The 16348-nt window shown below is 46.3% G+C and overlaps 1 protein-coding gene across 1 annotated transcript in view; it reads left to right on the plus strand.

Annotated features, from left to right (window-relative positions):
- Window positions 1-14031: 14031 nt before the first annotated feature.
- The window catches only part of PLXDC2 (plexin domain containing 2), a 282172-nt gene continuing 279855 nt past the window's right edge, over window positions 14032-16348 (plus strand). Inside the window, exon 1 of the mRNA XM_054189766.1 lies at window positions 14032-14776. Within this exon, the coding sequence (XP_054045741.1) occupies window positions 14668-14776 (109 nt within the window). The 5' untranslated portion in view covers window positions 14032-14667. The remainder of the gene's footprint in view (window positions 14777-16348) is intronic.

Raw genomic sequence — 16348 nt, forward strand, 5'->3', positions numbered from 1 at the left:
CATACTCATATGCTAAATAAAACTTGCCCCAAGTTCAAATGAGAAATAATTAACTCGCAGCTCTATTGCTACCGTCTCTATTGCTATTGGTCTCACATTTTCCAGCAGGCAGAGGTGTATGTACGTACACACACCCCTCACAACTCCCCACCCCACCTTTTCCCTCCCAAATCAGTTCTGTAAATATCTCCAAGTTGTAGTCATGCTAGCTGATAATTATATTTCATTTGACTGTTATCCGGCAAAAGTAAAGGTAATGTAACATGCCAGACGTAGCTCATTTATTTTCATAAAAACATGAATGACCTGTTTCTAAAGGCTGGCTAGCATTAAGGTTATGGCCATTTTGTAATTGTTATCTCCATAGCCAGCCTTCCCCTGCTGAAAGACTGCAGACAAATCTGTAAGTCATTCAAGGGGGTGTTCTGGAGAAGGGCTGTGAAGTCCAGCCGTGTACTTACACAGTATTCCAGATCCTTGAATGGTCTGAACTGACATAACTCTCTTGGATATCCAAGTATTTCAGGTCACGCCAGCTGATCTTGCTCTGATATCTTAACCAGATAACACTTTTTGCCTGGTATTGGGATGGACCTCTGACATTAGTTTCCTGGAGGAGTTTTTGTTTGGACATAGAAAGTGAAAACATTCTACAATTGTTGTGGTAAACTAGCACAGACTGAAACTGTCAGGAGGCCCAAGTCAGTTGTGTATTCTTTTTTTTTTTTTTTTTTTTTCCTCCCTAGACCACAACTGGGTATTATTTTGTAATCACTGGCTCCGTTGTCTAACTTGGCTACTTCACCTTAGCAGCGGTGAAACCGCAATGTCATGTGAACGATGCTAACCAAGAACCTCTCCCTGTGGTCCTGCACACTACACTTAATTTTTTTATTCAGACCAAGGTAACTAACCTTACAAGGAATGTAGATAAATGGGGGATGTAATTCTTCCTATTTGTGTTTGAATGACTGAAAAAAAACAGTATTAGCTCTATGAACTGGTACAAGTAACAGTTAGTGTTGAACAAAATACAGAATTTGGAAAAGTATGCTGTTCTCTTTCTTAAGCAAAAAAAAAAATATAAATGCAGAGGTAGCCAAAACTTAAAAAAACTAATTAAAATAGTAATAATAAAAAAGGCAGTTTGGACAGAACTGTCACACCTCTAAAAAACAATTCACTTCAAAGATTTGCAATCTATCATTTAAGTATGTTTGACACTGACTTATTTGCACAGTCTACAGTTTATAACTTTCTTGCTTCAAAGCACTGTTCTTCATGAGCAAAAAAATGAAATAGATAAGGGAAGATGCAAAGGAAAAATAAAGGGGGAAAGAAATGGATGATGGATTATAAAGCAGAAAGTTTCTTTTTCAGAACAGAATTTGACTTGTGACACTGATTGACCTGTATCTTTGAGGTACATTCCATAACACGTGGAAATTTATAGCTGCCAAAATACCTAATAAGATTAATTTAAGATAAATCCTCAGGCTCTGTGCAAAGGTATTAGCTGTATGGACTTCCTATTTTACTGCTGAAACGAACATAAGAGAATTGTTTCTTTTGCATTATTTGCTTCCTTGAGATTATTTAATAGCTACTTGTTGCCAACACAGCACTGTGGGTTGAGGAGAAACTGTGAGTTATGACTTCATGAGTTAAACAGACTTCATCTGTCCCTAAAAATTCATGAAGTGCTTCCAAACTTAATAAAATTTAGTCTCTTTTTCCTTCTGTTTGCTAGGATTCAAACGCTGACAGTTTAAGATGCTATTTTCTATTTTCATTTTAAAAACCTTTTCACAGAATCACAGAATTTTTCAGAGTTGGAAGGGACCTCTAGAGATCATCTAGTCCAACTCCCCTGCCAAAGCAGGATTGCCTAGAGCACATTACTCAGGACTGCATCCAGGTAGGTCTTGAAAGTCTCCAGAGAAGGGGACTCCACAACCTCCCTGGGCAGCCTGTTCTGGTGCTCTGTCACCCTCACCATAAAGAAGTTTTTTCTCATATTTGATCGGAACTTCCTATGTTCCAGCTTGTGCCCGTTGCCCCTTGTCCTGTTACTGGGAACCACTGAAAAGAGTCTGGGTCCATCCTCCTTAAACCCACCCTTTAGGTACTTGTAAACATTAATAAGGTCCCCCCTCAGCCCTCTCTTCTCCAGGCTAAAGAGTCCCAGCTCTCTCAGCCTTTCCTCATAAGGGAGATGCTCCAATCCCTCAACCATCTTTGTTGCCCTACACTGGACTCTCTCCAGTAGTTCCCTGTCTCTCTTGAACTGGGGAGCCCAGAACTGGACACAATATTCCAGTTGTGGACTCACCAGTGCAGAATAGAGGGGGAGAATGACCTCCCTTGACCTGCTGGCCATACTCTTCCCTATGCAGCCCAGAATTCCATTGCCCTTCTTGGCGACAAGGGCACATTGCTTGCTCATGGATAATTTACTGTCTGCCAAGACCCCCAGATTCTTTTTTTCAGAGCTGTTTTCCTACAGATCCACCCCTAACCTATACTGGTGCCTGACATTCTTCCTCCCCAGGTGCAGGACCCTACACTTGTCCTTGTTGAACCTCATTAGGTTCTTCTCTGCCCAGCTCTCCAGCCTGTCTAGGTCACGCTGGATGGCAGCACGGCCCTCTGGGGTGTCAGCCACCCCACCCAGTTTGGTATCACAGCGAACTTGCTGAGGATACACTCTGTCCCCTCGTCCAGGTCGTTGATGAATACGTTAAACAATACTGGTCCAAGTATTGACCCCTGGGGGACACCACTGGTTACAGGCCTCCAACTTGACCCTGCTCCATTAATCACAACCCTCTGAGTCCTGTCACACAGCCAGCTCTCAGTCCACCTCACTGTCCCCTCATCTAGTCCACACTTGCTCAGTTTCCTAAGGAGGATGTTATGAGAGACAGTGTCAAAAGCCTTGCTGAAGTCAAGGTGGATGACATCCGCTGCTCTGCCCTCACCTAGCCAACCAGTTATAACATCATAGAAGGCTATGAGATTGGTCAAGCATGATTTACCATTGGTAAATCCACGTTGACCACTTCCAATAACTTCCTGCTCTTGAACGTGCTTGGATATGACATCCAGAACGAGTCGCTCCATTACCTTCCCAGGGACGGAGGTGAGACTAACCGGTCTGTAGTTCCCTGGGTCCTCCTTCCTGCCCTTTTTGAAGACTGGAGTGATATTGGCCTTCTTCCAGTCCTCGGGTACCTCTCCTGTCCTCTATGACCTTTCAAAGATGATGGAGAGTGGCCAAGCAATAATATCTGCCAGCTCTCTCAGCACTTGTGGGTGCATCTCATCAGGGCCCATGGACTTACGGATGTCCAGATTGGCCAAGTGGTCTCTAACCTGATCTTCCTCTACTGGGGAAAACTCTTCCTCTCTCCAGACCTTCCCCCTTGCCTCCAGGACCTGGGATTCATGAGGGACAGCTTTAGCAGTGAAGACTGAAGCAAAGAAGGCATTCAGTAGCTCTGGCTTCTCTGTGTCTTCCACTACTAGGTCGCCCATCTCATTCATTAGTGGGCCTACATTTTCCCTAGTCTTCCTTTTTCTATTGATATACTGAAAGAACCTCTTGTTGTTATCTTTAACCGTGGTGGCCAAGATGAGTTCTGCTTGAGCTTTGGCCCTTCTAATTTTCGCCCTGCATAGCTTCACTACATCTTGGTATTTTTCATAAGTAGCCAACACCCTTTTCCAAAGTTCATAAACTTTCTTCTTTTTCCTGAGGTCCAGCCAAAGCTCTCTATTTAGCCAGGCTGGTCTTCTTCCCTGTGTGCACGTTTTTTGGGACTTGGGGATGGCCTTCTCCCGAGCTTTTAAGAGTTCCTCCTTGAAGTAAGACCAGCCTTCCTGGGCACCTTTGCCCCTCAGGACTATCCCCCAAGGGACACTCTCAACCATGCTCCTAAGCAGGCCAAAGTTTGCCCTTCAGAAATCTAAGGTGGCAGTTCTGCTGGCTCCCTGCCTTGCTTCACCAAGAATCGAAAATTATATCATTTCATGATCACTCTGCCCAAGACAACCTCCAATCTTTACATCCCCTACAAGACCTTCGCTGTTAACAAGCAGCAGGTCCAGTAGGGCACTTTCCCTGGTTGTCTCCCTCACCAGCTGTGGTAGCAAGTTGTCTTCCACACGCTCCAGGAACCTCCGGGACTGTTCCCTCTCTGCTGTGTTGTATTTCCAGCAGACATCTGGGAAGTTTTACAATCTGCATATGCACTGTCTGTCTTCTGTGTGCACTAGAAATAAAAGGACCTCATTCTTCTTGATGTTAGTGGAGCAACTTTGACGGTTGCAGCTGGGCAACTCAGATCAGACTTCATGGTGAAGCATAAAACCGAGAGGTTGTAATCTCAGAAAATTCTTATACTTATTGAGTGTGTATATATCACCTGTATGTTTTTTTTACTACACGCTTATTTTGGAAATCCAATTTGAATTGGTGATATGAACGTACTGGCAACCTCTCTAAAGACTTATTTCTTCAGTATTATGTGAACAAAATAGATGCAACAAACTGAAATTGTAACTAAGCATTAAAATACATCCAGAAGTTTTGTACTTCATCCCTGAAAAACAAGAACTCCTGTTGATTTAATGAGACTTCACTTAGGGGCATCGTATAAATACTACTGTGAAATTGTTTTTAATGATCACGTGAAATAAGATTGTTCAAAATTAATGTTAGGAGAAAGAGAAGTTGATGAAGAAGTCCACAAAACATTTCTGAAACAAGCTGAAGACCACACTTTGACAACAGTAACCTCAAATTTTTTTCATGAGCTGGTACTTTGACCTGGACAATTGACTACGTAACAAAAATAAAGGAGCACACCTTAATAGGGGTTTTCCTGAAGATGTCAGCAGCTCGCCTTTGCCAGAGGTAAGAATAGTTTACATTTACTCAGAGCTTTGTTTTAAAATGTGGCTCTTGGAGGTAATATACAGACACATTTTTTCATGGAACTAGATACGTTTTCTGAGATTCCCAAACTTGTCCTAGTTTGTCAGGCACCCAAAAGGCTTGTCAGCAATACCAGTTTGTTTGGGCTCCCAGAGGAAGGACTTCCTGAGCTCATTTTAAACACCACAATGGATTAACAAGAAAATCAGAAGCTTTATTCCACCAAAAGAAAAAGGTTTAGGTTCTTAATTACAAAACTGTAAAACAGTTAGTGTAGTCCTGAATCATGTTACCTGTGAACTTCTTCCGTACCTTCTCCAGTGACTTTGCTGACATGAGGCAGACCTGGCATGTTAGCATCTACTGCTTTCACGGCTAGTTTTTCTTGGAGGACCTTTATAATTTATACCTATTTTGGGGATACTGTTTAAGATAGAATCTCCTTCCCTTCTCTTCAGATCTTTTTTTCATGAGTCTATTATCTTCTAAGACTACACTAAGATAGCTCTTCATCAGTTATGACTACGATAACTTAATTTTCTCTTCCCCTGTTCAATACATTGCATAAGGTAAATGCAACAATGTTGGACACTTCCTGGGCTTATCTCTGGGATTTAATGTGTTCTTCCATTAGCATTAATTAAATAGCCTTTCTGTAAGTGTTAACGTTTTCAAGACTCGTAAATGAGAAATATTAGCAGTAAATGCATATTATCAAACTCCTTAATCTCTAGGTCCATGCTAAAGTCTACATAGGGACCATATGTGACCTAGCACATCTGGCAGATTTATTACTGTTAATAAAAGTGGGTTTTTTTTATCTGGAACCACCTTATGTCCTTCATCTTTCAATAGTATTACATGCTTGCGGTACCACGAAACAAAGCAGTGTAAATAGGGTCATCCTGAGGTAAACATGTTAAGCGTGTTGAATTGTTGCAGTTGACTTTAAAAGAGGATGTAATCATCTCTTTCCACTGTCTAGACATTTGAAAGGGTTGTCAGGACTACAGCTACAGCTTACCAAGCATCTGCTTTTGCTCCACAGGGAGATCTAAATCTTTGAGTTCAAAGTCTCACGATAAACACTTAGCTGGGGTGGACTTCTGACATGAAAAATCACCAAGTAAGTCCTACCCTTCACTGGACTCATGTTCACCATTTCTCTTATTAGGCATACAGCCACACTCCACGGTGTATGTGGAAGCCACAAAGAATCACATCTGGATGTTTACATAGGGGCTGAAGTGTTCAAGGGTAGATTGGGCCAACATGCAGGGGCAAATCACAGGGAAAACTTACTGCAGAGAGGAGTGGAAGCTGTCGGAGCAGGATTTACTGCTTGGGGCAAGCCCATTGCTTGTCAAATGGGTATACCTACCTTCGGAGAAATAATTCACGTGTTTCTGAGAGAGAGGAACCACTACAGAAGCCTTTTCAATCTGCAATATCCAAGTAGGGACCACTTCAAAACAAGATAAAAGGAGACATTCATCTGCTTTGGCTTCCAACTGCTCCTGGAGAGTTCTCCCTTTCTTGAACACTTCCCTGGCAAAGGAAGTATCGCCACAGTGACTGGAAGGAAGAAAACTTGCTAGGTTACACTCTTCTTTGAAGTTATATCCCCTCCTTAGGCCTGTTATCAGCACAAGTCACGGTGGCATTTTGCAAACCTGCTGTGCATGCCTACACGTTGAATGTTTATGATGCATTTTAAGATGCTTCATCACAACACAGGGGAAATATGCTAAGGTGAAATCTAAGACAACACAGCTTCTAAGCAACTGTGTATTTTTCATTTCTTTTTAGCCACAGCAGGTCTGCACTGAGGGTGATTTAATTCAGTCCAATAGAACCAGTGTTAAAAAAAAATATCTCCAACAAACTTCTGTTCTCTGCCTGCCCAGGTTGGAGCCTCTGTGACCAGCTTAACCGGCCAGGTCCTTGTTTGCTCACCTTGGCATGATCCTGGAATGCCCATGATGGAGATGCAGGCTGTTAGCATGATTCTGAAGTGTGCTTCAGGGTATTCGCATGCTATTCCTACAGGAGGTTCTGGAGATCAGAGAGGACACAAGAACAGGACTGCCTTGCAGTTGAAAAAATCTGTTCTCTCTGCAACTGAGAAAGTCTCTTCCAAAGTGTTCCATGTTAATCTGGGCCTTTAAATTCTCCAGTTTGTTAAAATTGTGCAGAGGAAAAGGATATGGACCTAAGCATAAACTTACAGTCTAGCTAGATTGCGCCAGGTTTGCTGATTATTTTGTTGGTTCATAAAGACTTCAAAACTGCTCCTTGAAAGCAGTTCAAATTCCTCTCAACAGTTTTTCAAAGAGTTATGTGGGGATACATTAGAGTGATACAGGGGAAAAAACACGGAGCCTTAATACAACAAAACACTAATACAGAAAAATGCTATACTCTTTTTTTTTTTTTTTTTTTTTTTTTCCAGAAAAGAGCACGTGTTTTCTAATGGGGCTGTTGTGCTCGTTTAACCTATGTAAATACCACATAAAGAAATATATATATATAGGTCCAGAACAAAAGCAGGACTTGCATGTTTAATAAAGGGGGAGCAGGGGGAAAGGCTGCAGAAAGAGGAAAGGTCAACATAAAACAAAGTTTGTACAGTAGAGACAGGGATGCGAATAGGGAGTTCAACACAGGATCCTGGATTTCAGATATGTAGCTCAACTCCAGAGAGGACCAGGAGCATGGAGAACTGAGCTGAAGGAGAAAAGGCTGAACACATGTGAGGAGGGGAAAACCAGAGTTGAAGGATAAAGTTGTGTCTGCCCTGTTGCGTGACCCAGTGCAGCATAGTCACTGGTTTGTGGCTCATCAGATATGACAGCTGTGCCTGGAGACATCAGTCCATATGGCAGGGAAGAAGCCAAAGTTGTGTATCACATAGTCCCTGTATTGTACAGGACACAGTTGTTCAACAGTATTATTTCTTCCAGGTGTTAAACTGAAGGAAAAACACTGCATATGAGCTGCACCTTAAATACGTTGCTCAGTCTTGATGCCCATAGTGGACTAAGCTGTGGCAGTCCAAGCAACACAGGTCCTCCTGGCCACCAACTGCTAGAGCCGTCTGTGGTGCGGTTTCATCTGGAAGGAACTTGGGAAAAGGCAAATGGGCAATGAGCTGATGGATGTGCAGCAGATTGTTGTGCTGCCGTGGTCACTGCACAAAAACGTGCTGGTTGTTTTCAAGGCTTAATTCCCACATTTTTTGCTACTGGTGGCAGCTGCCCCCTCCCTCCGCAACCATAATTAACACCAGGCATTGACCCTCTACAGAAGGTCTGTGCCACAGCTACTCCTGTGTCAGTTGCCTCAGCTAAGCACTTGTTAAGATCATTCTAGCATTAAAGTTTGCCCAGGCTTGCTGACCTAAAACCTAATCCCAACCCAATTACTTTTTGTAACACCAGTCCTAACCCTTGTCTGGCTTCCCCTGCTGTGCCCAGCAGCAGATTTTTTTCTTTGGTCTTGACTGATTGAAAAAAGTTAACTCTACTCACAAAGGTATGGGCTATAGGAATTACTCAGGCCCTCTTACCAGCTCCAGATCATAAGCAAGAAAGGTCTTAGTGTGGAATTGCTTGGTATATTAGGATCTGCAGATCCTAATAGAAGTTGTTTTCTTGGAAAATATGGCCACTGAAAAGGTGTTTGAAACTTACTGGATTTTCATTTTAGCTGAAAAATTTTGTTCTATTTAAAAACTTCCCTCAGCTTTCTTTAAATTAACTGCTTCAGTGACTACTGCTACCAATATATCGACCGAAAAATGTGTTCATTCTGAATACTCTCCTACGCTGAGCCCCATTGCCCTGGTTGAATGAGACCTAATGGATTGTTCTGGCCTCCATTCCTCTCTTTAGCCCATCCTACCTTCCCTGTGGGCATCCATGATAAAAGGCCTGGATGCTGTGCACATCTGGTTCATAACACCAGTTTGTGTCCGTATATATTTGTTTCCATCACAGCAACAGAGAAATGGCACTGTCAAAACTGCTGTTTTCTTTTTTCACTTTTATTTCCATACTTGCTTTCTCTTCTGTGTCATCCTTTTGCCTCTTTCAGTTCTCCTATGGCTTTAACTTAGCCTGCTGACCAGTGCTATACTGAAACATGAACTTCTCTGTTAAACTTGGCCCTGTCACAAGCATTCGCGGAGCCTTCTGGTTCTTTTTCCATTCCTGAGTCCCCATAGATGTCGAACAAGGGTCACAACCACAGCCTTTACTGGAGTTGCAAGGATGGGATGTGGGACTTGGAAGTCCCAGACCCCGTTTTGGGCTTTGCTGCCTTGTGGTTTTCAAAGTTGAGTAATGTCCTCGGAGCTCCCGATCGCAAGCAGGCAAAGGCATTGTTTGGTGCAGCGTTGCTGGTGCCTGTGTCAATGTTGTTGCAAAGGCAGATTCATTGAAAGAATATGTTCGAAGCATCTCTAGTTCAAATACTTGAACTTTAGCTGGAACTTCTTGGTTTCTCATTTTGAAAGGATGTTCCATTTCAAAAACTATTCCATTCTTTTAAAATCATTGCAGAGCTCAAATAGGAATCAAAACTGGTTTGGATTAAACTTTTTTTTAACCTCAAACTTTATTCATACCGCCTTGCTCGCTGAAATGTTTCTCTTTAATTTCCGCTCCCCTCCTTTAAATTGCCAGTGAACCACTTTACCGCTACATGAGATAGATAATGAGACTGAGTTGCAGTTTCCACATCACAAAGTGTCTATGACACCACGAATCTGAACTATCTCTTTACCCCCACAAAACCTCTCCCTAACCATAGATTGAGGCATAGGCATAGGGCAGTGCATGTGGGAGGTTTGTCTTACTGCTGTCCTAGAGATAAGCAGAAAGCTTCACTGAACAAAGCTGTGCTAGCATTAACCGCACAGCTCTTAGAGCCACGGTACGGGCATATTCTAATTAATCACCATTATGCAAACTCATGCATTTGCATATAGCACTGCACGGAGTTACAGGGAATTTGGCAGATGCCTATCGGATGTGACTCAGCCAGGAAGGGAACCTCAGCGCTTGCCCCAGGAAATCAAGCTGTGGGGTGAAATCTTGAGGCTCTCCCAATCAGGGGAACAGGGGAAGAAACAAAGACTCTTTTAAGAGTGCGGTGCCACTTCTCTGGAAAGTTACTCTATCTCCCTATTTAACAAGGAAGCTACTTCTTTATACTTCACATATGAGTTTTCCATGGCCCTTTAGTGATCCAGCTAAAATGCTGTGCTCCTCCTTTGAACCGGCAGAGTCAAAGGCAGCTGCCAGCTGGGCAGCACTCTAAATTCATAGCTCTAACACCTCGCTTTAACAATACCTAATGCCTTCGCCAAATTCCCAAAGCAATACTATTCACCTTTTTGAGCCCTGATCAGCAGAGCTCCAAAGGGAGGGAGGCGAATCTCTGTGGCAAACTCACTCCAGGGCATTAAAGTCTATGTGCAGCTTCAATCTGTGATACTCATAACATCAAGCTGCATGCTACTTGCCCCATAAAGGTCACATACTCAACTTTGTCCCTGTGGGGACTAATCCTGTCTCTAAAATTATCCAGATCTTTTTCTCTCTGCCGCTGGGAAAGTAGGTAATTTTTAGACATTGCTCAGTTACAGAAGAAGATATTGCTGGTTGTAGTCTATTTATTAATAAGTAAGCACAATCCTCTGCAGAGCAACAGCAAGTGTAAGTTCACTAAACAGGAAAACTCACTTTGGTTTGTTCCTGGAAGAGAATACAGAGGCATTCTCTCCACTCTCACGGATGCTGCAATTGCCTATCAGCTTCTTTTTCCCAAACGAAGCAGAGATCTTCCCCTGACTTCTCAAATTCAAAAGCAGGTATCCTTCCAGGCTAATGCTGAATGCTTACAGGAGCACAGCTCAGGGGTGCCTCACCTGTACTATCAAAGCAGACAACAGCACGTTAAAAAAGACAGAGAAAAGAAATGTCAAAGACCTTGCTTTTCATAATCAGATGCAATAAGCCCGGAAGATGTGTAGGTTGAAAAGATTATGTTGATACGAAAGAAAAAAAAAAGACAAAAAAAAAAAGCAGATTATGAAGAGAATGTGTGAATGGGAGTAAGAACTTGCAAGCAGTATGACAGTGGAATACAACGAACAGGGAGAATCTTCCCACCCTCCTGTCCTGAATGATTGATGTTATAATCGGGGATGCTGGAGCTGCGCAAGAAGAGAAAAACATAAGGCCATATTCTTGACTGGTGAAAATGAAAGCATTCACATTGATTTCTATGGAGCCACTGCTGTTTATGCCGCTGCAAGATATATCCCTAAGAGAGGTGAGATAATGTGCAAGGATGGGGAAGATAAAAGCACACAAGAGAAATGAAAACTTACCACAGGCACTGTGTTCCAAGTAAACACAGCTCATAACCTCAGCAAGCCTTGAAGTTGTTCTTTCAGTTTTACTTGTCCTTTATAAAAAACAATGAAGGCATATACTTCTCTGTTATGAAAGCCTCTCCAGCAATGACATGTTGTCATTAATCATTATAGGATTCATTATTAGCTTTCATCTGAGGGTTGTTTTCTTTCAGTGCAATAAAATGTTTTGCCTGTGCTTTTATGCACAATTATACCAAGTTACAGCTATGTCCCGATTATCTGTTTCAATACAAGAGGGACAATGCACACAGCCTTCCTTGGAGAGCATGGTTTGATTTTCACCGTGGAGCACAAGAGGTGCTGAATACAGTGACTGTGTGCTAACCTGCCAGCGTGCACACTGCAAAACTATCACACAACTGCATAAAGCATTGCAAATTAAAACTGTGGGACCTAGTATGTTGCTAGTACTTTTATCTGCAACAGCATGCTTCAGCTGACTGTTGCTAATCCGTTCCTTCGTCCTTTTCTTCAGCATGCAAAGTTTTTGTAGTCTGTCTATGAAGAATATAAATCTGAAACTATAAACCTCTGTAAGGCTGAGAAGCAGACAGCAAATGAAAAAAAAATGAGTTGCTTTCATTTAGGCTTTTTTATGCTACACATAGGGAGGTTGAAGGATTTATTATTATTTATTTTAGCAACATGTAAACTTTATTTCTCAAATCATTCAAGTCTTCTGTTTTTTAAGATTTACTATAAATTTATAATATGCTAATTTATGACTAAAAAGTGCAGATTTTGAAAGTTCTCCAGACCTTACATTTCTTATTCTCATCTAATACTGCTGACAAACAGCTGAGAGTGGGGGGCACTCCTTCTTTGAGACTACCTCTCTACCCCTTCCAGGAAAGGCCAAAAGTTCAACAGCCCTCTCAGCAGCTCCAGCAAAACTTGGGGAAAATTGGGCAATTCGACCAAGTGTCATGGAAAAAACTGGTATTCAAACAGCATGAAGAAACTTCCCTCTCCCATTTTGTTTAAGAAACAGCAATAGCTTTAATAATAACGTCAGCAAATCTGCAACAAAGTTTGTGGCATAATCCTGATCACCTGGTATACAGGGTGATAACACTCTCCAAATTACCACAGATTTCAGCAAGGCCAGGATTTCATTCCTGATGTTACTTAGGGTAAGATCTTCAGTGTCATCTTCTCTTAGGAAGAAACTTCTGCAGTTATTTTTTAGCAATACTTGGACGGGCTGAAAAGGATCTTTATTTTTTCCAAGAGTATGTGCAAAAAAGGTTGAACTAGAAGTGCCCAATGTATAAAAACCTTACTTGTATTATCCTCCACTATCCTATTTGAATATACGTTGAAAAGATTTTCCAAATTTCTGCTCATACTTCAAATATACTTCTTAAAACCACAAGTGTTCTGCTTCTATTTACACATAAGCACATCAAAGATTAAAGAGCAAGACAATTACAATGGAGCTGATGAATTCTTAATCTCAGAAACAGTGGTAAATTAAGGGAAAACACAGCCTCGTTACTGGTCGTTCTTTTGTGATTAAGTATTAGTTATCTGCTATGTTTGACATTCTGTAGCCCTATTTATTTGATTAATTTAATTGTCGTCCTAATTAATTTAATTATTTTGTAGCAAGGGTTGAGAGGGGGGTGCATTCATGGCTCTCTACATGGAGCTCGACTGATTACCAGCGCCACAGTTTGCTGAAGTGGTAAAAAGCCGCCGCCCGGTCCCCGTTGCCCCTTTCGCTTGTCTGGGCTTGACTGATGTGCCCTCTGCTACTTTCTGTCTCCGCGCCGTGGTTCACAGATTGATGCAGGGGACGGGATTATTCACGGTGTGTTAAATTAAGCCCCTCTCCTCGATGCAGGAGAGAGCCCCCACAGCCCTTGCACTTTTGCAGTGATGAAGGTACATAAGCAACTCTTCGATCTGCGGAGAGAAAAATAAAATAAGGGGGGGGGGGGGTGTGTGAAGGGAGGCTGGTTTCCCCGGAAGCACAGGGACAACTGGGGGGGGGGAGGCAGGGAAGGGGGATTTGGGGGTTGCTCTAGTTTGTCACTCCGCGACACAGGCGCATCTTTACAGAGCCAACTTTTAAGTAACCAGGCGACGGCGGGCTGGGCTCTCTCCGTCCCGCGGAGCGGCCGGGGCTACCCGTGCCACCCGCCATCCTCTCCCCACGCACACACCGTGCCGCTCCGCGGCCGCGCAGGAGACGAGCATCGGTCCCGGCCTCCCGGCGTGCGTTGTAGGTTCCTGTCGCTCCGGGGCAGCGAGCTGCTCCGCACCGGGAGCCCCGCTACAGCCGGATGCGAGACCTCCATGCGGCTCCGCTGCCGCGGACGAGGTGCAGCCCGCGGAGCGGAGCGCGGCTGCGGGAGCGCTCCACCGCCGGCAGCCGCGGGAGAGACGGCGCAGCTCCGGCGCCTGCGCCCCACCGCGCTCCTGCGGAGGGAGGCGGGGGGCAGAGCGAGAGGGGCGGCCGGGACACGGCCCCGGGCGAGCCCCCCCTCCCCGCCCGCCCGTTGCGCAGCGGGCGGCGGCGACAACGCGGGCGCGCACGGGGGCGGGGGGCACGCTGTGGGCCGGGGGAGCGCCCGCCTCCTGCGGCTGCCCTCGGCACCGCACTGTCCGCGCCGGCCGCGGAAACCGCCCCGAAAGAGAAGGAGAACTTGTGGGTCTCCGCCTGCCTCCTCCTCCCCGCCGCCCGCGGATCCTCTCCCGCGGCGCATCCGCCCGCCCTCCGGGTCCTGCTCCCCCCCGCCCCGGGGCTCGGGGCCGGCCCGCCGGCTCCGGCTGGAAGATTTCCCCGCTCGTTTCCCCTGGAGGGGTTTTGTCGGCAGCGGTGTACCGAGGGGAGGCTCCGTCCCTAAGGCACCCTGCCTCACCCTGCGGGGGAAGGGAGCTGGGTGGGGGCAAGCCAGGAAGGGAGGATCTCAGTGGCTCTCCTAAAATCTATCAGCAGGCTGCGAGGAGGGAAGAGTTTGGCACTTCGCAGGCGAGGCTGGGCTTGTTTTCCCCAGCGGTGATGCCGCTGGACTGAGAGTGGCGCGGCCGTGCAAGTTGGGGGGACGGAGCCCCCCCGCCTTTCGCCGCCCCCCGGACCCGGTCCAGCGCCTTCAGCCCCGGTGGCTCGTCCCCGTCGCCCCGCTAAATGAGAGCTGGTCCGAAGACAGGGCGACTCGGCGCCTGCTAAGGGCTGCTCTCCGCCGCCCCCTCACCCCCCTCCCCGGACTTTCCCACCCGCGACGAGGAGCGGCGCGCACCCCCCAGCCCGGAGAGTTGTCTCGGCAGGCTCCGTGCTATGGCGAGGCTGCGGAGAAGCAAACTAGCCGCTGGATTTCTATTACTTTTCCAGTGCCTGAGCGAGCGCTGCCAGCTCGCCGGCGGGGAGACGCCGAGGCAGAGCCGCGGTAAGCGAGACCGGTACCTGCCGGGCGGGGCCGGCCCAGGGCAGCGCGGCCGGGCCGGGCCGGGCCGGGGGAGAGCCGGGGTCGGGGGGGAGGAGGGGTCGGGCCGCCTTCCCTTAGCACCGGCGCGGTGTGGGCTCAGCCGGCAGCGGAGAGGGCGAACGCCGTTTGGGGGTTGGCTCCCCCCTGCTCTCTGGGGCGGCCGCGGTCCCGGCTTCTCACCCTTCCCTCCCCCGGAAAGAGCTCTCCATTACTTCAGTGTTTTATTTTAAATGAGAAGTCGGGACTTTCCTCCCTTCATAAATCTGCCCCACGATCGCCGGGAGACGGTGCTGTTCTCTTCCCCAGCCCCTTCGCGGGGTCCCCGGAGCCTCCTTCCCAGCCGCGTACGAGACGCTCCCGACGGCGAAGGGCTCCCACTCAAGCGCCGAGAAGGGAGGGAGGGACGGAGGGAGACACCGGCGCCCCCGGGAGCCCGAGGCAGCGGGGAGCGGCGGGCTGGGGCGCCCCGGCAGCCTCCTCCCGGCCGCCCGCGGCGGGGCCCCGCTGCTCTCCCGGCAGCCAGCCGTGGAAGGGCAGGCAAAGTTTCCCTGCAGATCCTGCCTGGGAGAGCTAGCGGGCACTCTCCTCCCCCGCGGAAGTCAGTAGCTTGCAGCCTTCCCTGGAAACCAGGCGGTGAGGGAAGGAGGAAGATGATGGAAGAAGCCCCACAGGGCTGCGGGAACCTGTTCGTTAGGAGCGAGAGGCTCGCTGCGTTGACTAAGTTTGCTTGTGGTAGTATTAGGGTCCTCTTGTCAGTCCTGCCCGGAGACACCTGTTAATGCATGACACACAGCACCTGTAGTGCTTTCTCTCGGGCCACTGTTCCCCACAGCGTGGGGTTCCCTTTTGATCACTAAAGCCTTCTGTATCCTGCATTCCTGTGCTGTGGAGGGGAAAGCTGCTAAAGGAAAGCTCGGTGCATTTGTGGATAGATATTTAAGGAACAAGTGAGGAAAGTCATGGGTTTTGTGTGTCAGGGGACCTTGCTGCAGCAGCTTCTAGCTTATAGATATTTTCAAAAGCTGTGCCTTTATATTCGAAATACCAGCCAGATTATTATCAGATGAAATGTGTCCACTGGCCTCCCTGGTGCAATAGAATTGGCACTTCTTCCTTTTCTAAAGGGCTTGATACAAATGTGAAGAGTTTTGTGGTCACAGCGTAACTGACCCGAACAAGAGAGACTGGGGAGTTATTTGAAATATCCAGTGAGATAATGTGCCAGACAGAGCGGGGATTTTCCCAGGCAGGGGCCTACCACTGGGTTTGGGAATTGCTAAATGACAAGGTAGCTCAGCAGGTTGCTGGGGCTCACATGTCACTTGGGGCCAAAGGGAAAAACTGGGAGGAGACTTTTCATGTACTGCTGCAAAATTCATGCTGCTGCCCTCAGGGCTGTAGGCAACAAATGTTGGTATTTGTTAATGTTAGTTATAAGGAAAAATAAAGTGTGGTGGTGAGATTAGAAAAAGAAAATGACTATATTGTGTGGCAGTGGACTGAGCTCACAAAGTTTATGAATCTTCCAGCCAT

Source organism: Rissa tridactyla, chromosome 2 (assembly GCF_028500815.1).
Source record: "Rissa tridactyla isolate bRisTri1 chromosome 2, bRisTri1.patW.cur.20221130, whole genome shotgun sequence".
In the NCBI taxonomy this organism is placed as follows: Eukaryota; Metazoa; Chordata; class Aves; order Charadriiformes; family Laridae; genus Rissa; species Rissa tridactyla.